Raw genomic sequence first — 20511 nt, forward strand, 5'->3', positions numbered from 1 at the left:
GGGGTCCTGGGATCGAGCCCCGCATCGGGCTCCCTGCTCTGCGGGACGCCTGCTTCTCCCTCCCCCACTCCCCCTGCTTGTGTTCCCTCTCTCGCTGTGTCTCTCTCTGTCAAATAAATAAAATCTTTAAAAAAAATAAAAATAAAAAAATAAAAAAAATAAAAACGGTAGAGGGTGGGGAGGGTTGGGAGGGTGGGGTGCCTGGGTAGCTCTGTGGGTTAAGTGTCTGACTTTTGATTTCAGCCCAGATCATGATGTCAGGGTCCTGGGATTGAGCCCCAAGTGAGGCCCCATGCTCAGCAGGGAGTCTGCTTGGATTCTCTCTCTCCCTCTGCCCCTCCCCTTGCTAGAGTGTGTGTGCACTCTCTCTCTTTCACAAATAAATAAATCTTTATTAAAAAAAAAAACTGGGTAAAGGGTAAAAGAAATGGCTAATGAGGTTGGAAAAAAGGCGGCCAAAATGGTAGGAGAAAACCAGCATAGAAAATTTCAAAAAGTCAAAAGGAGAGTGTTTCAGGAAGAAAAGAGTGGTCAGCCATATTGGAGTTATAAGTGTGTGCTGCTGAGAGATCCCAAAAGATAAGAACCTAACATTCTTTAGCTTTAGCAACATGGAGGTCATTGGTGACTTTATGAAAGTAGTGTCTTGTGTAGGTGGGGTGGGACCAGTTGTGGAAGTTAGCTTGCATTGACAAGTGAATTGGAGTTGGGGAGCTAGAAATGCTATTACAATGTTTTCATGAAGTTTGAGTGGGAGGGGAGAGAATTGGCAAGAGGTGGAGAGGACTGTGGGGTCCAGGAAAGGTTTTCTTTTTTTTTTTTTTTTAAGATTTTTATTTATTTATTTGACAGAGACACAGCGAGAGAGGGAACACAAGCAGGGGGGAGAAGGAGAGGGAGAAGCAGGCTTTCCGCTGAGCAGGGAGCCCGATGCGGGGCTCAATCCCAGGACCCTGGGATCATGACCTGAGCCGAAGGCAGACGCTTAACAACTGAGCCACCCAGGCGCCCCAGGAAAGGTTTTCTTTTACATTTTTTTCTCTTAATTACACTTTTTATTTGGAAAGATAAAAAAATACATAAGACTGAAAAAGGATAATATGTCAAATAAACCCAGATTTGGCAGTTAAGTAACATTTTGCCAGATGTTCATTTTTTTAAAAGATTTTATTTATTTATTTGAGAGAGAGAGACCGTGAGCACAGGTGGGGGGGGAGGGGCACAGGGAGGGCTAGAAGCAGACTCCCCACTGAGCAGGGAGCCTGATGTGGGACTCAGTCCCAGGACCTGGGGATCATGACCTGAGCTGAAGGCAGACACTTAACCGACTGAGCCACCCAGGTGCCCTTGTTTTGTTTTTAAAAAGAGATTATGGGGCGCCTGGGTGGCTCAGTTGGTTAAGCGACTGCCTTCGGCTCAGGTCATGATCCTGGAGTCCCTGGATCCAGTCCCGCATCGGGCTCCCTGCTCGGCAGGGAGTCTGCTTCTCCCTCTGACCCTCCCCCCTCTCATGTGCTTGCTCTCTCTCATTCTCTCTCTCTCAAATAAATAAATAAAATCTTTAAAAAAAAAAAATAAAAAAATAAAAAGAGATTATGTTCAAGTGCTTTTATTCTGTGGCTTAGGTCTCATCCGTTATCCTCAACTAGAGGCAAAGTTCATTTTGAACTGGTATGTATTCTGACAAAGTTTTTTTTTTAATTACTATTAAAATTATCAACTGTAAGAATTGTAAATGCATTTATATAGATGCATGGGATAAAAAAATATAAACTGTACAAAAAGGTATATGATGAAAAGTTGAATTTTCTACTTCCCAGTCTTACTCCCCAGTGTTACCCACTGATAGCAATTTTTCGTATATTTTTCAAGAAGTTTTATGCAGGGACACCTGGGTGGCTCAGTCGGTTAAGCATCTGCCTTCAGCTCAGGTCATGATCCCAGGGTCCTGGGATTGAGCCCCGCATCGGGCTCCCTGCTCAGCGGGAAGCCTGCTTTTCCCTCTGCCTGCCACTCCTGTGGCTTGTGCTTTCTCTCTCTGACAAATAAATAAGTAAAAAAAATAAATAAATAAAAGAAGACGTTTTGAACATACATTGTGTGTGTACGACTATTCTTAATGCTGGACATTTAGGTTGTTCTGAGTTTTTGCTATCTCAAAATATGCTGCAGGAACCATCTTTATACATCTTTGTGAACTTGTTCCTGTACATTTGTAAGATAAATTCCTGGAATTGAAATTGCTGAGTCAATGGATTATGATTAAAAATTTTGGTAAATATCATCTGATTACCCTTCAGAGAAGTTGTATTGATTTACATTTCTATTTTCTGGTTAAAACTTTTTTATTTTTTTTAAGATTTTATGTATTTATTTGACAGAGAGAGAGAGTGCGCACAAGCAGGGGGAGTGGGAGAGGGAGAAGCAGGCTTCCTGCGGAACAGGGAGCCCGATGCGAGGCTTGATCCCAGGACCCTGGGATCATGACCTGAGCCGAAGGCAGACGCTTCAACGACTAAGCCACCCAGGCGCCCCAAAAACTGGGTTTTATAAAACATCTTATTTTTTTGGTAGTAAAAAAATTGTCTCCTAATTTGCATTTCTTGAGAGAATTTATCATCTTTCCACATTTTTATTGGCTATTTTCATTTCTTTCCTTGTAAACTGTTTGTCTATACTTCCTGCCCATTTTTCTGTTTCTTTTTTTTTTTTAAGATTTTATTTATTTATTTACTAGAGAGAGTGCGAGAGGGCAAGAAAGAGCGGGCAAGGTGAGGAGCAGAGAGAGAAGCAGGCTCCCTGCTGAGCAGGGAGCCCGATGTGATGTGGGGCTTGATCCCGATCATGACCTGAGCTAAAGGCAGCCACTTAACCCGCTGAACCACCCAGGTGCCCCTCTGCCCATTTTTCTATTGGGTTGCTGGCTTCTTCATTTTTAATTTACAAGATTTTTTTAATATAGTTTTTATATATTAAGGAAATTAGCATTTTTCTGTCATCTCTGCTTTGCATTGCTTCTAGTCTTTGTCTTTTTGTGTTTTTTGTTGAAAATAAGTTTTATGTTTTTATAAAGCTAAGTTTATTAATCTTTGATTTCTAGATTTTGTTTCTTGCTTAGCAAGATCTCTTCCAAGATTAGTTTAAAAAATTCTTCATGTTATCTTCTGGTATTTTTTTTCCCTTTATATATGTGATGCATCTGGAATGAGAAGTGAGTAGAGATGCAGTTTTTTCCCCCAAATGGGTCGTTAATTGTTTCAACATTTATTGAAACATCCATCTTTTCCCCTTAGGTTTGAGAATGTCACCTTTATCATATACTAAGTTTCCATATAGATCTGGGATTATTTTAATTTTGTTTTGTTCAATTGATTTGTCTGTCTATTTGATGCCATTACTAACTTTTTTTAATACTACTGGTTACTATAATTTTGTAGTATATTTTAGTATTTGAGAGCTACTTAAATCTGAGGGTTTTTTTGGTTTTATTTTGTTTTTAAAGTTGGGATCAGGGGCACCTGGGTGGCTCAGTCGTTAAGCATCTGCCTTCGGCTCAGGTCAAGATCCCAGAGTCCTGGGATGGAGCCCCCACATCGGGCTCCCTGCTCCACGGGAAGCCTGCTTCTCCCTATCCCACTCCCCCTGCTTGTGTTCCCTCTCTCGCTATCTCTCTCTCTGTCAAATAAATAAATAAAATCTTTAAAAAAAAAAAAAAGAGAGAGGTGGAGGATAATATAATTTACTCAGTCTTCTTTTTCTTTCTTTCTTTCTTTTTTTTTTTAAAGATTTTAGAGACCAAGCAGGTCAGGGGGAGGAGGGAAGGAGCAGAGGGGTAGGGAGAGAAAGAGGTAAAGAATTTCAAGCAGGCTCCACGCTGAGTGCAGAGCATAACATGGGGCTCGATCCCATGACCCTGAGATCTTGACCTGAGTTGAAACCAAGAATTGGATGTTAAACCAACTGAGCCACCCAGGTGCCCCTCCAACAGTTTTCTATTTGGAGAAATTTAAGCTGTCTCCAAGATTTTTCAATGTAAACAACCCTATGATAAACATCCTTGAACATCAGTATTTATACCCTTATCAGATTATTTACTCAGCATACATTTCTAAAAGTCAAACTGGTGGGTCAAAGGAAATGAACATTTTTAAAGCTATTGATGTTGGGGCGCCTGGGTGGCTCAGTTGGTTAAGCGACTGCCTTCAGCTCAGGTCATGATCCTGGAGTCCCTGGATCCAGTCCCGCATCGGGCTCCCTGCTCGGCAGGGAGTCTGCTTCTCCCTCTGACCCTCCCCCCTCTCATGTGCTTGCTCTCTCTCATTCTCTCTCTCTCAAATAAATAAATAAAATCTTTAAAAAAAAAAAAAAGCTATTGATGTATTACCAAATTGGTCTCCAGGAAGATTGTGCTATTTTATTCTTCTTTGGTATTTGAGAATCCCTTTTGATATACTCATCAATATGAAGCATTATTAATTTTTTAATATTTCATAATATTGTAAGTTAAAAAATGCCATCCCTTGTACTGTAATTTGCATGTCTTTGATTACTAGTTGGTTGACCATATTTTCACACATTTACTGGCCATTTATCTTTCCCTTTGCCCATTTTTCATTTGTTGTCAGGGAATCTCAAAAGGCCCTCTAGAAGGCCCAAGGTGACTCACCAATGTTGGCATGCCAAGATAATTCTACTTGAAAGGACATAGTTTTGTTGGCATTTTTCATGGGTTCTTTGAGATATCCTTAAAATCAGAAATTCCAAGATTGAATTATATTGGCTTTCAGAAAAGAGTGGGGAGCAGTTCCCTGTTCCGTCCTTCACCCACCATTCTCTCTGCGGGCCTGGGTACCATACCAGCTGCTCTTTCTAAAAGATGGGTGTGGTTGTAGTGACTGCCTTTTTCTTACTGTTTTAAACATACATAGAGAGGTAGAAGTAAATATATATAAAGAGGTATGAAGAGGTTAAATGAAGAGAACTCAGAGTCCTCTCATTACAGCATGAGCAAAAAGGTGGAATCAGAGAAACATGGCACATTCAAATCCAAGTAGTTCAGTGTACTATAATTAGAAAAACTGGAAAAAGTTTGAAAAGAAATTTTTTAAAAAGTGAGTAGCTGCCAGGGCCAACTCATTGCAGCTTGTCTTGCTAAAATGTCTTAAGAACCTTTCAGTGTGGAACTCCCGACCCTGAGCTCAAGATCCAACCCGAGATCAAGAGTCAGATGCCCACCTGACTGAGCCACCCAGGTGCCCCATAAAGGCAATTTCTGAGTACATACTATTTGCCAGGTGCTGGGGTGTACCTGCCCTTTGGTGTGTAAGGGACCTCTAGTCTACTGAATGGAGAAAATATCCTGTAATTAATTCTGACTGGGGCTACCCCAGTGTTTCCCCCCATTTCTGCAGCATAGCCATGCTAAAAATGCTTGTTCTAATCTTGAAGGAGAAATAATTAAAGCGACGTTGTTTACCCCCATCCTGGATTGATGGGTTTAGTTCCCAACTTAGTAAACAGGGACACTGAAGGACAGCTGGTTTTGGTATATATAAAGTAAAGGAATGTGATGTGGGAGAAGTCAATACGTGATCACATCCTATAATTGTGCTAACTGAAAGATCTTCAGAGCCTCCTTTTGAAACCCTGGGGTTCTGTATCTTTAGTGAAAAGAGTTACCTTTCCTCTTACGAGGCTGCAATATTAATGTGACAGCTGGAAACCCATTTGATGACAAGGAGCAGGGCAAGAATTCTTTTGAACTTACTAGAAATCGGAGGCTTTCAAACTGGTAAATTTTATAACGTAAACAACTGGCTAATTAAGCAGTTTAAACACTGGTAATTTGACCAAAACCTTTCATTTAAGGGGGAAAATGGTTAATTTAACAGTAGTGTGAGCCAGCTTCTTAATTAACCAGCTGCTCTAATTATAGGAATTGCCCTAAACTGAATTTGAAAATGCTTCCTTGCCAAGGAATCCCAGCAGAGGAGAGGCTGAGGCACACAGTCTGGTGCTTTCACCTAAAATGTGTCACCGTCTCAAAGATCACCTTTGGTTCTGTTTGAAACCACTGGGGGGTTTGATTTTCTGTGTAGTTAAAGATGGTGGTTGGCATCTGAGTTTTCTTTATTTATACAAAATGTTCTACTATATTGTGGAGGCATGGGAGAGCTAAAACCATGAAGTAAACTCGATGATCTTTGAACGTTTAGGGCAGTAGAAGAGTTTCATGGAGAAAGTGACATTTGGCCCTGGAGGCTGGCTAGGGCTAGGATTTCACCAGTCAGAGAGGTGCAGTCCCAGCAGGGGGTACTGCCCAGCATGGCACAGAGGTTTGGCATGGTTCATACAGAACGGCAAGTGTAGCTCTGTGGCTGAGGAACAAGGTTTTAAAGGCCTGGAGGAGTGGGAGAATGAGATGAAGTCGTTGGAACTAGATTAAAGAATCAAGTTTCTTAAATGATTACCTAAGGAGTGTGAGCATTTTGAAATATGGCCAAGACCTTCCCCTCCTCATTCGTTGGTGTCTCTGTAGTGCCTGGTACAGTGCCTGGCACATACTAAGTACTTAAAAAGAAATTATGTGGCTACAAGGATTAAATGGTTGAATTAATGAAAGAGAAGAATGTGATTAGGTTTGTGTTTTAGAAGGATCAGTTTGTCAGCTGTAGAGGGTGGAATAGAGAGGGGGGTGTGGATACAGTGAGATCACCAACAACAGTTTAGCCAAGGCTGCCCCTTGAATCTCTTAACCCATCCATGCTCTCTCTCCCTTTTTCCATACACCAACCAAAGTGATCTTTTTTTTTTTTTAAAGATTTTATTTATTTGAGAGAGAGAGAATGAGAGAGAAAGAACACATGAGAGGGGATAGGGTCAGAGGGCGAAGCAGACTCCCTGCCAAGCAGGGAGCCCGATGCGGGACTCGATCCAGGGACTCCAGGATCATGACCTGAGCCGAAGGCAGTCGCTTAACCAACTGAGCCACCCAGGCGCCCCCCAAAGTGATCTTTTAAAAACATATCAGGCATATACTTACCCTGCTTATGGCTGCTCAGCTTGAAATGCAAATCCTTTACAAGGCCTAGTGTGGTGTGTTTCCCACTCACTGCTCTGGTCTCTGGTATACTCTGTGCCCTTCTCACTTTGCTTCAGCCACAGTGACAGCCTTTCTTTTCCTTGAACGTGCCAACTGGTGGCCTTTGCACTGCTATTCCCTCTGCCTGGAACATTCATCCTCAATCTTTTCACCTAATAAATTCCTCTTTGCCTTTCAGGTTTCAGTTTGTTTATTTATTTTTAATAAATAATACATGTACTTGGAACAAGTTTTAATGATAACAAAAGAGTATAAAATAAGCAGTTAAGTCTCCCTCTCCTCCTGCCTTCTAGCCACTTCCCCTCCCTGGGGATAACCACTATTTTGCTCTGAATTCTGGTCTCAGTTCACATGTTTTTTTTCAGAGAGACCTTCTCCGATACTCCTGTCGAAAATAGATCCACCAATTGTATTGCCATAGCCCTCTGTGCTTTTTCTTTTTATTTATCACATTTGGTAATTTTATATTTATTTTGTGACTGTTCCATTAATGATTCCCTCCTCCCATAGACTGTCAGCTCCATGCTGCAGAGCTGGAACCTGAAGGCTCGAAGGGTCCAAGGTCTTAGATTTAGAGAGACAGAATTGGGATAGAAGCCAAGAAGATACCTCAGTTGTGTTCAGTGCTCTTTTGGAACCTCTGCCAAAAATACCTCCTTCTTCCTTGCATGGTAAACTCTTACTCCTCTTGCAAGAATGCATTTGTTACCTCTTCTGAACCTATTCCCCTTACCCTCTGCTACTCCCACCACCTCCCCCGACCAAGGCAGGTTCATTGTTCCTTCCTCCAGACACTCACTGCCTTGCTCTCATCTCTGTTAAAGGAGTTTGTCCACTGTAAGGTGATTATCTGCTTTCCAGCATCCTTCCCTAGTACACATTGAGTGTTTCCAGTGAAAGTGACATATTCTAGTCATCTTTGTCCCAGTGTTGTTGGCATGCAGTAGTAAATGTGGACTAATGCATATCATGGAAGGGACCCATGATATCCAGGGTTTGTCTTGATGAAATAGTGTGGATTATAAACGCAGGATTGGCTCTGATGCCAGTCTCTGACTGGCCTGGCATAGAGCAGACCTGCTTGGAAGCCCATTTTAGAAAAGAGAAGCCTAAGAAACATTTCACTTCTCCACACCATTTTCTTTTTAGCCTCCCCATAGAATGGTGGACCTGGGAAGATGAGGGCAGGACTATAGGAGCTGGGAGGAAAGGGAGCGGAACCTAGGATTAATACTTCTCCAGAAGGTAGAGAGTGAGCAAGAGAGACAGACATAGAAGAACTGTGTGGGGCTGGTTCCAGTGAGAGGGTAGAGATAAGAAACTATGATCTGAACTAGGAAAGTTCACATCTAGCTAGATTTTATATTCCAGAAATTCAGATGTCATGAGAATCCACCTGTGCACAGGCCGTTCAGCCAGATAGACCTGGGTTTAAATTGCAGTCCTGCCTTTTACTTGCTGGATGACCTTGGCCATTTCACCATATTTTTTGAGCTACAGTTTCTTTTTTTTTTTAATTAAGTTTTTAATTTTAATTCCAGTATAGCTAACATACAGTGTTATATTAGTTTCAGCTGTACAATATTGTGATTCAACAATTCCATACATCACCACTGGGTGATGATCATCAGGATAAGTGTACTCTTTAATCCCCATCACCTATTTAACCCATGCCCCCTCCCACCTCCCCTCTGATAACCATCAGTTTGTTCTCTGTGGTTGATATATATTTTTTTAAGATTTTATTATTTGTCAGAGAGAGAGAGAGCACAAGCAGGGGGAGTGGCAGGCAGAGGGAGAAGCAGGCTCCCTGCTGAGCACAAGGAGCCAGATGTGGGATTTGATCCCAGGACCCTGGGATCATGACCTGAGCCAAAGGCAGACACTTAACTGACAGAGCCACCCAGGCATCCCTGTTCTCTATAGTTAAGAGTGTTTCTTGGTTTGTCTCTCTCTCTTTTTTATCTTTGCTCATTTGTTTTGTTTCTTAAATTCCATATATAAGTGAAATCATATGGTATTTGTTTTTCTCTGACTTATTTCACTTAGCATTATGCTCTCTGGATCCATCCATGTTGTTGCAAATGGCAAGATTTCATTCTTCTTTATGGCTGAATAATATTCTGTTAAATATACCACATGTCCTTTATCCATTCATCATTCGATGGATACTTGGGCTGTTTCCATAATTTGGCTATTGTAAATAATGCTGCAAAAACATAGGGGTGCATGTATCCCTTTGAATTAGTGTTTTTATATTTTTTGGGTAGATACCCAGCACTGTGATTACTGGATCATAAGGTAGTTCAATTTTTAACTTTTTGAGGAAACTCCATGCTGCTTTTCACAGTGGCCGCACCAGTTTGCATTCCCACCAACAGTGCGCAAGTGTTCCTTTTTCTCCACATCCTCACCAACACTTGCTGTTTCTTGTGTTTTTTATTTTAGCCATTCTGACAGGTATGAGGTGATATCTCATTGTGGTTTTGATTTGCATTTCCTTGAGGATGAGTGATGTTGAGCATCTTTTCATGTGTTGAGCTACAGTTTCTTTATTTGTAAACAAGGATAAAAATAATGAAGATTAGGGGCACCTAGGTGGCTCAGTCAATTAAGTTTCCGCCTTCAGCTCAGGTATGATCCTGGAGTCCCAGGATCAAGCCCCCCCATTAGGCTCCGGCTCAGCAGGGAGTCTGCTTCTCCCTCTGCCCCTCACCCCACTTGTGCTCTCTCTCTCTCAAATAAATAAAATCTTAAAATAATGAAGATTAAAGTCCTTCCTTGAAGATGGATCCAAGTGGTGCATCTCTGGGTCTACCATAATAACTATGTGTATGGAGATCTTAGTTTATACTTGGTAGTAGTATACACACACAGTGTTCTGTACCTTAGCTTTTTGTTTTTATTGTTATTTACTTAGCAGTGTGTATTGGCAGTTGTTCCATATTAGCACAAATAAATCAAATAGATGGTTTGTAAAACTTTGTGGAAATCTGTGATTGTCCTCTTACCTTGTTGTATTTGCCACTCATCTCTTTCTCTGTATGATCCACATTAGAAAACTTCAAAAGGATTATTGGCATTGGAGGAACAAGTGAAAACAAGAACACTGTGAGAATGTATTTTGTCCTCTTAGCACCAGTGGCTATAGCAGGAGAGAATTTCTCAAAGAAAAATAGGTAGTGGGGAGTGGATATAGTCCAGGAGCCAAGAGGAGAGAAAAAGGGGGTAAACTGAGAGTCAGCCCAGGGTCAAGAAACGGCTCTGGTTCTTTATTATTTATTTATTTAAAAGATTTTATTTATTTGACAGAGACATAGCGAGAGAGGGAACACAAGCAGGGGGAGCGGGAGAGGGAGAAGCAGGCTTCCCGCTGAGCAGGGAGCCCGATGTGGGGCTCGATCCCAGGACTCTGGGATCGTGACCTGAGCCCTGGCTCTGGTTCTTTAAACCAGCAGGAGACCCACTATCCCAAATATTCCTAGTCTTGTGGAGAATTTGTCTCCTCACATGTGGTCTATCCTGCAGGAGCTTTGAAACAGGTTTGTCTTATTTTCTGTCTTTTAGGTGGCATTCTGATGGGTACCAGTCGGCACTACAAGACAAAGCCTACCCATGGCATTGGAAGATACAAGCACCTAGTTAAAGCTCAGGAGGTAAAGGGAGCCAGGGTCCTTTAGAAGAGGATAGTGTGCATCTTTTCCAAAAACTGCAGATCAGATTTGCATTGGGCTGATAACATTGGAGGTAGAGATAATATTGGGATTACCCTTGAGTCCTCTCCAGTTATTTCGTTTGGAAATTATCTACAGTGAGGTGTTTCTGCCAGCTCTCAATCTTGTCCCTACACCAGGTTATCACAGTGAAAAGCCAATGATTTGGTTTCATTACTTGTGGTACTTAAAAAAAAATATCTTCTTAGTACTTATTCAGCATGGACCTCACAATAAATGATACATTCACTTAAGTTGAATGAATGGTTTGTGGCGAGTAGAGGTGGAATGGCATTTTCAGCCAAATAGTTTTATAGTATTTGCAGATTTAAAAGATGTTTGTGTTCCTTGAACTATCACAGATAACTGGGTGTTAGTTTTAAGCATTATAAGATTATTTAGCCCATTTCTTAGGATTTCCAGAGCTACCGTATTGCTTCTATGGTGGTTTGATTTCTGTGCGTGTGCAGAGGATTTTGTGGTGAAGTGGACACAACACCGGCCTGAAAATCAGAAAGTCTGGTTTTGAGTCATGATTCTGTCATTTCCTGTTAACAGTACAGTTTAGAAGGATTTTGCTCTTCTACTTAGGGAGCCTTCAACATCACTTTTGCCTCTTTGGTTTATTGTAATGCTCCCACGTAACCATGAACATTTCCTGCTGCCCCTTTCTCTCCTTGGCAGAGGTCAGTACCACTGTATTTGAGTCTCAGAAGCCACTAAACTTTCCATGTTCTCCTGAGCATCCCCCTTATAGCAAGGAATTTCATGAGAGGATCATTGTCACATCTGAGGCTTATAATAGACAGCCTCCCAGCAGGAAATAGCCCAATTAAAATTGTTCATTTGTAGTTTGTAGTGGGAAGAGGACTGAATTGGGAACCAGGAAGCTTGTAGGCTTAGTTACGCCACTTATTACACCCTCACGACTTTGGAAAATTAACCTTAACCCTCTGGGCGTTGTGGGCCCTGAAATTATATGTAAAATGTTTTCTATGTGTGATCTTTTTTCTGGGAAGAGAGTCCATAGCTTTTATCAAAGTCTTCATAAAGCCTGAGAAACTGGATTAGAATATCTTTAAGAGTCTTTCAGCTCTGATATCATGTAATTCTGATGCTCTGAAACATTTATCGGACATCTCTTATGTGGTAGGCATTGTTGAGGGTGCCTTGCCTATTCAGACTGGGTTGTAATAAAATTTTAGAGGATGAATGAACAAGACCTGGTTCATGCTCAGAGAGCTGGTAAACTATTAGAGGTAAGACACAGATAATTATGCTCCTCAGCAGAAAGTGACAGGTGCTAAAAAGAAGATACAAAGTGCTAATAAAATTCAAAAAAAGGAGTGATTTACACCCTTTCTGAGTTGTGACACCTTAGAGTAGTTGTTGGAGTTGTTTTATTTTGGGATATCCCTCTTCTAACAGTCCCGTATAAATTAGTAGGAAATAAAATTCATTTGGTTTGGGTGTGTGTTCCTTGGCTTTTTGTTAATTTATTGGGATCCTCCATCTTTTGTTTATTTTTAAAGATTTTATTTTATTTGTCAGAGAGAGAGAGAGAGAGCACACACACAGAAGGAGGAAGCAGGCTCCCCACTGAGCAAGGAGCCAGATACAGGACTCGATCCCAGGATGCTGGGATCATGACCTGAGCCGAAGGCAGATGCTCAACCGACTGAGCCACGCAGGCATCCAGGGATCCTCCATCTTAAAAGATAATTTTCTGTGTATGCCATGCTCTGACCTGCTCTGTAGTTTGGTATAAGAGGAAGCTTAATATCATATTAATGCCATCTGCCCCTATCTTTCTCCCTAGTTTCCTCTCCCATCTCAGGTATACTATGCTCTAACTGCATTGAGCCCCTTGCTTTTTATCCAAATTATCATACCGTTTCAAGGCCTCGCAAGTCTCTTTATGAAACACATACTGTTTCAAGGCTATTCTGTCTACTTGGAATATCTTCTCCAAGTTTCTCTTTTCTTCTCTTTTCACTTGGCTAATACATCCTCAACCTTTGAATTCTAGTGAGGGATGGGTTAGCCCGGTGACGGGTATTAAGGAGGGCATGTATTGCATGGAGCACTGGGTGTTATATGCAAACAATGAATAATGGAACACTACATCAAAAACTAATGATGTACTTGTAGGGTGACTAACATAGCATAATAAAAAAATAAAATAAAATAAATTCTAGTGAGGAAGCAGGGTGAGGGGGGAAAAATGAAGCTCCCCTTCTGAGAAACCTTCCTGGATTCCCAGCACTGGATTACTTGTCCTACCATGAGCTGCTAGAGTTCCTTGTGCTTCTTCTGTAATATGACTTACTGCTCTGTTTTAATGGTCTGTTTGATGACCATCTCCCCTTCTAGATGGTGAGCTCTCTAAGAGTAGAGGCCATGTCTTTGTATCCTCAGTTTGCAGCAGAGGGCCTGGCATCAAGTAGAGGACAGTAAATATTGATTGAGCTGAACTGATGTGTGGTTATTGGAGCTGCCCCAAGGTTCTATAAATCAGAGCTGGCAAAAACAACCTAATATTTGCAAACAGCTGGCTCCAGATGACCTTGGTTGCTTGAAGGGAGTGATGCTCTCTTTGATTAGGGTTGTAGGCTTTTCTCTGATGTCATTCATTGTCCCTGGGTGGCTAGCCAGATAGTAGTGAAAGCTGCTGCAGGCTCCTTGCTTCCTGCATGGGACAGTACATGAACGTTCTCATCTATATGCCAGCTTGCAGAGGCTCTATCCCAGGTCCCTGTCTCTTCTACCCTACTGGGGAACTGGGCTAGAAAGGCTAGAAGGCATCCCGTGGCCCCCTTTCTCTCCCTGAGCATAGATCTTAGAAAAAACAATAAGCAGCCAGATTCTGTTTTTTCTTCTCTGGGTCCTAGGCTGGGTCCTCTCCTCTCTTGAGCCCCCCATCACTAAGACAAAAGTTAATTCTCATGCACCAAGTGCCCAGACCTTGTCCCATTTCTGCTGGTGTAATCTTACATGCTGTATGACCCAGCTTGACTGTGGCAGTGAGGGATCACGTTTCGGAGCTCATCTCCAGACCTAACACTGTGTCTCAATGTATAGACCTCATTATTTCCTCAAGGGTCCTGAATCACTCTGTTGAATTTAAAAGGCTTCAGATTGTTTGGAGTGATTTTTATTTCATAGAAATAAATGTGTAGTCCTTCGTATTTGTAGAGTGCTAGGTTATTTCTCCTAAGACCACTTTCTTGCCCTCAGCTGTTGTCCTGCCTTCAATCTTGGGGTAATAACAATCCAAGAAACAGAGAATTGCTAAGAGGAAGATGTGGGAGGATGGAATGGAGGCAACATTAATTGCTGTCATTTATAATTGTTCTGTGTTCTATTTTCTAGGCCCTGGGGCAAGAGAGTAATGTGTATCTTTTGTAATGTAGGCAATTTACTTCCTCTTTAGAGAATGGCCCCCTAGGAGTCAGAGATGTCTTTTCCCTTGGAAACTGTTTGCACTGTTGACATAGAGGAGGTGTCTGTCATTTATGACACCTATTTAGTTTGTTGTAATACCCATAGATAGATTAGCTCCCACAGCCACAAGTCTGTGAGGAGACTGTGGCATCGTTCCCAGAAAAATCAGCGGATCAGAATCACTTTATGGTGACAGTCCTAGCTTCCTGGGGAAAGAAAGATCGGTTTTTGCTGGTGCAGTAACTGTAGGGCTAGACATGGATTATAGGACTGACTAGGCAAGCATCCATGTTTTTCCTCAAGTCTACCTCCTGTAACTCATTGAAAAGAAAAATGATTATTGAGCATCTACTATATGCCAGGCACTGTGTGAGCACAAATTAGGTGAATGGGACACAGTCTTTTCCTACCAAAAGCATACAGCAGGCTAGGAAAGATAGTGCTCAAAAATGTAACTAACTACACGTGGTAAGTGCTTTACTAGGGGAATGAACTAAATATCAAGAGAACGGAGTTAAGGAAGCAATTCTCCCTGAAAGGATCAGTGAAGGTGTTATGGAGGTCACTTCAACAAACATTTACCAAAGGCCGCCTGTATTCATACACTGAGTATGTAAAGTGAACTGACCTCTGGAGTGTCCAGCTGCTTGGGGTACACTGGGAAACACTGGGTCTGTAAAGAACATAAAAGAGTTCCCCAGAGGGCGCCTGGGTGGCTCAGTTGGTTAAGCAACTGCCTTTGGCTCAGGTCATGATCCTGGAGTCCCTGGATTGAGTCCCGCATCAGGCTCCCTGCTCGGCAGGGAGTCTGCTTCTCCCTCTGACCCTCCCCCCTCTCATGTGCTCTCTCTCTCTCTCATTCTGTCTCAAATAAATAAATAAAATCTTTAAAAAAAAAAAAAAAAAAAGAGTTCCCCAGAACTTTTCCAGACACAGAGAGTGATTCCTGTGCTGACCTCCCTCAGTCTGTGCTGTTCAAGCGCCCTCGTCGCCCGCTCACCGGTCTCATTCTGCCTTGCCCGTTCTGCTGAGTTACAACCATGTCAGAGTTTTAGAGGGAGCCATGTTTGATATGAATAATAGTAGTGATCCCTTTCCATTTTCAGAGTGCTTTTCCATCCATTATCTCAGTGCCTCTCAAGCCATATGCCCTTGGAACACTGGTGATCCTAGAGCTGAACCTCTCCTCAAGTTTATTAAGTGCAATCTTCCACATTTTAGAAAGATATTCAGTTAATGGATAGACTTTTCTAAATTTCAGGTTTTTCTCCCATCAGGTTTACTTGATGAAAACAAATATTAACAGAGAGATTCAGATATGTTTTCATATTTTTTGAGATGTGGAGAACTCCATTTATATAATATAACCATGTTTTCTGCTAGTAAAGTCTTGTTGCATATGATGAAAGTATATTGATGAGTATTTTATGGTGTTTCACAAAGAGAAAAATGATTTTTGTTAGGCCCTTTGCAACCAACAAATTTGAAAACAATGCCATTTGATTCACCAACTAACCTGTGAGGTAGGGTAGAAAAGGAAACTGATTGAGGGGCATAAATGATTTCTCTATGATGTGTGTCTAGTGAATGATGGAACCAGAACCGGAGTTCAATTCAGTTCAACTCAACATTTAATGTGGAGAAATAGAGAAACGAATGAGACGTAGTACCTTCTTTTTTTTTTTTTTTTTAAAGATTTTATTTGTTTGACGGAGAGAGACACAGTGAGAGAGGGAACACAAGCAGGGAGGAGTGGGAGAGGGAGAAGCAGATACTTAACGACTGAGCCACCCAGACGCGAGATGTAGTACCTTCTTATAGGAATTGAGATAGTAGTTTGGCTGCCATCATAGAGAGGCCCACTTAATCAAGGGGCATAAACAAGATAGAAGCTTATTTCTCTTTCACATAAAAGTATAAGTTGATATTCCAGCTTTTGGCTTTGTCACACTTATCATACTGTTTCTGTTTTATAGTTTTGAGATGGCTGCTCCCTCTTCAGCCACCATGTCCACATTCCATCAAGCAGGATGGAGAAAGGGAAAGTAGTGTGCATAAGCTCTTATCTCACTGGGCAGAACTTAGTCACATAACCATACCTAGCTGCAAGACTGCTTGGGAAATGTAATTTTTTATTATGAATGGTTATATACCCAGCTACAATGCAGCAGTTCTGTTATTTTTTTACTTTTATTTCTTTTTATTTTATTTTTTTAAAGATTTTATTTGTTTATTCATGAGAGACAGAGACAGAGAGAGAGAGGCAGAGGGAGAAACAGGCTCCCAAGGAGAGGGGGGCCTGACGCGGGACTCGATCCCAGGACGCTGGGATCATGACCTGAGCCGAAGGCAGACGCTTAACCATCTGAGCCATCCAGGCCCCTTTTACTTGATTTCTTTAATGATTCTTTCATGAATAAAGTTTGCCATCCATAGTTGCATTTCAGCAGTTATGTTATTTATTTTTTTTTTAAAGATTTATTTATTTATTTATTTGAGAGAGAGAGAATGAGAGAGCACATGAGAGGGGGGAGGGTCAGAGGGAGAAGCAGGCTCCCCGCCGAGCAGGGAGCCCGATGCGGGACTCTATCCCGGGACTCCAGGATCATGACCTGAGCCGAAGGCAGTCGCTTAACCAACTGAGCCACCGAGGTGCCCCTCAGCAGTTATGTTATTAAAGGAGAAAGGGGGAATATATATTGAGGAAACAGGCAGGCTCTGCACACTTTCCTTAAAAGGAAAGACAGAGGTTAAGAGAAATGTTTTGGAATTAGGCACACCTGAATTAAAGATTCAGCTCTGATGATTACTAGTTGTGTGTCCTTGGGTACCTTCCTTAATTTTTCCAAGCCACAGTTTCCTTGGCTTTATATAGGAATTATATTTCCCAGTGTTGTTGTGAGAAGTAAGTTAAATAAGAGAATTTAGGAACTTAGCAGTGTCTGAAACACAGAGCCCATAGGTGGTGATGATGATGATGGCATTAGTCTGTTTTTCACAATTCCATGGTATTCTATTTTCCTCCCTCAAAACATGCCATCTCCTTAAAATTACTTGTTCTGTATATGCCTTTCCTGATAGACTGTAAACATTAGTGAGCAGAGACAATGGCTGTCTTCTTTCCTATCATATCCCTAATCCTGACCCTGGTTTTGCTCATCACAGCAGTCAGTATTTGTTGAATAAATGCATACATGTGATTGAGAGTGGTGTATCTGGGGGAGGATTTGCTATGGGAACACAGAAGAGTGGTACCTAACTCAGCCTGAGAAATCAGGGAAGGATTCCTGGATGAGCATGAGCTGAGTCTTAAAAATAAATAGGAGTTGCTCACATTAAGCATGTGGGATAAAGAGTCAAAGGCTCTGCAAAGAGGGGGAACCTTCTGGGTGAAGGTAGGGAGACACTAACCCTGGAGATGCAATTGGGAAACTTTTAGCAGTTTTAATCCTGGAGTTTAAAGTAGGTACTAGGGGATGAGGGACCATGGAACTGAGAAGTAGGGAGGTCTAAATCAACCCTTTTAAAAAGATACTATTTATTAAGTAACGACTATATATCCTTAAAGTGTCTCTGCTTACTGCCCTTTCAACTGTACCCACCTGAGGTGGTTGCTCTTGGGTTCCCCCTGGGGAATTAATCAGCGTGGTGCAGCGAGGTAGTTTGCATTGAACTTGCCATGGGAGGTGGGCTGCTCTTTATGATTAAATTGCAATTTGTTTTTTCATGTGGTCTCCTCTCTCTCTGAACTGTAAATTCCTTGAGGCCTGGGACTGTTTCTTTGGTGTCTTTTCCTGAGTGGTTGAATCAGCACTTTGCATAAATGTTTCATTCTGTAAAGCATGACAATAGGATACCAGGAGCATGATTACCTCCAATTTATGGTAATACTGTCCTATTTGTGTACATTACTCAACCTTTTTTTTTTTAAAGTTACCATTTATTGAGTGACTGCTATATACCAGATGCCGTAACTACTATGTGCCAGGCTTTAAAGGCATTATTCTTTTTTTTTTTTTTAAGATTTTAGTTATTTGACAGAGAGACACAGTGAGAGAGGGAATACAAGCAGGGGGAGTGGGAGAGGGAGAAGCAGGCTTCCCGCCGAGCAGGGAGCCCAATGCGGGGCTTGATCCCAGGACCCTGAGATCACGACCTGAGCCGAAGGCAGACGCTGAATGACTGAGCCACCCAGGCGACCCTGGCATTATTCCATTTTAAAGTATTATAGTACACTTATCACAATGAGCACTGAGTAATGTTTAGAATTGTTGAATCACTATACTGTATACCTGAAACTAATATTACACTGTATGTTAACTGTATTGGAATTGAAATAAAAAAACTTAATAAAAAAGAAAGTAAAAAAAATAAAAGCATTATTTCATTTTATAATATTATAAATGGTATATTTTATTTAATCCTCAGATATTCTAGTTATTAAAGACCCTGTTTGAGGACTCTAAGACTCAGAGAGATTAAATGACTTGCCTAAATGGCTAGTAATTTCCAGAGCCGACATTTGAACCAAGCGTGGTCAGAATCCATCTGATGTCTATGCTATTTCCATTTCATATAAATTACCGTTTCAAGCTTAACAAGAACTTTAGGTGTTAAAGGGGAAGAAACTGACACATAGAGAGGTCATTCAATGTCATTTAGTGACTAAGCAGACAGGCTTTAAGTCCGGCTTTTCTTTGGCTTCCATCTAAGTATAGTGCTTTGAGCAGTACCAGGCTGTGCCTCTTGGTCATCCCAGTCAGGGCCAGGCCTTCTGTCTAGTGATGTCTCTTGAGTGTGCCACACTGAGTTATAAACATAGTCACTTGATTTCTTTGCACCTTATAGCTCGTTATGGACTGTTCGGAGTACCATCACCAAATCATTCAGGTCCTCGGGTATCAATTTTTAAATTTTCATCACCAGAATTTCTGGAAGTTAAATATGCTGCAGGCATATCTGCCTTTTCACTTGAAGATTAGGATGATACTGTCCTTCCCAATTTTCCCACCCTGGAGAATGCCATCTTAGTGATAGGCAGACATTATCACTTCTGTAGAATCTAGAAGAGAGAGCCTGGGCTTGGGGCCACAGACCCAGCTTCCAGCCATGGCTAGACATAAAGTGGTTACCTTTGCTATTTCCTTACTATTGTGACCATAAACAAGTCACTTCCTCCTTTTGGGTCTCAACTTTCCCCTTGGCTAAAATTAGGGAGGGAAAGAAGGAGAGACTGTATTATCTCTAGGAGCCCTTGCAGTTATAGCAGCCTGTGAGTCTAATCTGACTCCTTTTTCTGGTCTTTCCCAGCAAAGTTTCCCAGTAACCCTGGGCAAGTAATGTGCTTTCAGAGGACCTCAGTTTTCTCTCTGTAAAGTAGGGATAATAATATGGACATTTCTTTACAAAAGTGGTTTAGTAATTTATCCCATGGCCTATTTGGGGGATCATAGTGCAGTCCTACAGGGATCTAAGAATGGCCACCCTGGGCCATCACACACTGAATCCAGGTCAGTCACAGGAGTGCCAAAGTTTGATGGTGGACAGTAGTCCATCGTCCCCGCCACCTTTGTCCTAGCTTCCCTTCGCTTCCTGCCTGACTCTCCTCCATGTGCAGTCAAGGTGGCCTTCCCCAAACACAGCCCTAGTCATGTACATGCTTTGCACAGATATCTTGAATAGCTCCCCATGGTGTTTATAAGGGCATGAACTCAGACGGTGGGGGTAGAAAGGAGGGGACGGGTATGAGAAAGCTTGTACAGGTAAAATTATAGGAACCGGTGACTGATATTATATGCAGTCAAGCTCTTGCTGGCTATGCTGGCCCTGGCTCAGAACTGAAACATAATGTCACAATGGGCTCCTGATAATGTGGGGAGGTCCAGGCATAGCTAGGCTGACATAGAAAAGCAAGTGAGATGCCAAGAGGGATACTGGAATCAGCTTGTTTTGTTTTGTTCCCCTAAAGCGACACCTTTGAAGAGCCTTGGCATTTTCCCTGGTTCTAAAAGCCTCCTAAAGGCTTTAGAGAAGCTCCTCCCTTCTCTGCTGGAAAATTTTAGCAGCTCCCCATTGCATTCCAACGTTAGCATTCTTCACAGCTTTGACTGCAGTGCTAAATGTCTTGATGAGAAATCTGCATTTGGCCACGAGTGTGGTATGCTCTGAAAAAGAGAGAGCCAAGCCCCTGTTCTTTGACAGTTGGTCTCTAGAGGTTGGCTTCTCACTCATAGCAAAGTCTAGGACCCTGGG

General features: G+C 41.9%; 1 protein-coding gene across 1 annotated transcript in view; it reads left to right on the top strand.

Annotated features, from left to right (window-relative positions):
- Positions 1–20511, top strand: part of MRPL48 (mitochondrial ribosomal protein L48) — a 52161-nt gene that overhangs the window by 16865 nt on the left and 14785 nt on the right. Inside the window, exon 4 of the mRNA XM_081798811.1 lies at positions 10670–10758. Within this exon, the coding sequence (XP_081654937.1) occupies positions 10670–10758 (89 nt within the window). The remainder of the gene's footprint in view (positions 1–10669; positions 10759–20511) is intronic.

The sequence above is a fragment of the Leptonychotes weddellii genome, chromosome 11, assembly GCF_054177405.1.
Source record: "Leptonychotes weddellii isolate Sample4059 chromosome 11, ASM5417740v2, whole genome shotgun sequence".
Classification (NCBI taxonomy): Eukaryota; Metazoa; Chordata; class Mammalia; order Carnivora; family Phocidae; genus Leptonychotes; species Leptonychotes weddellii.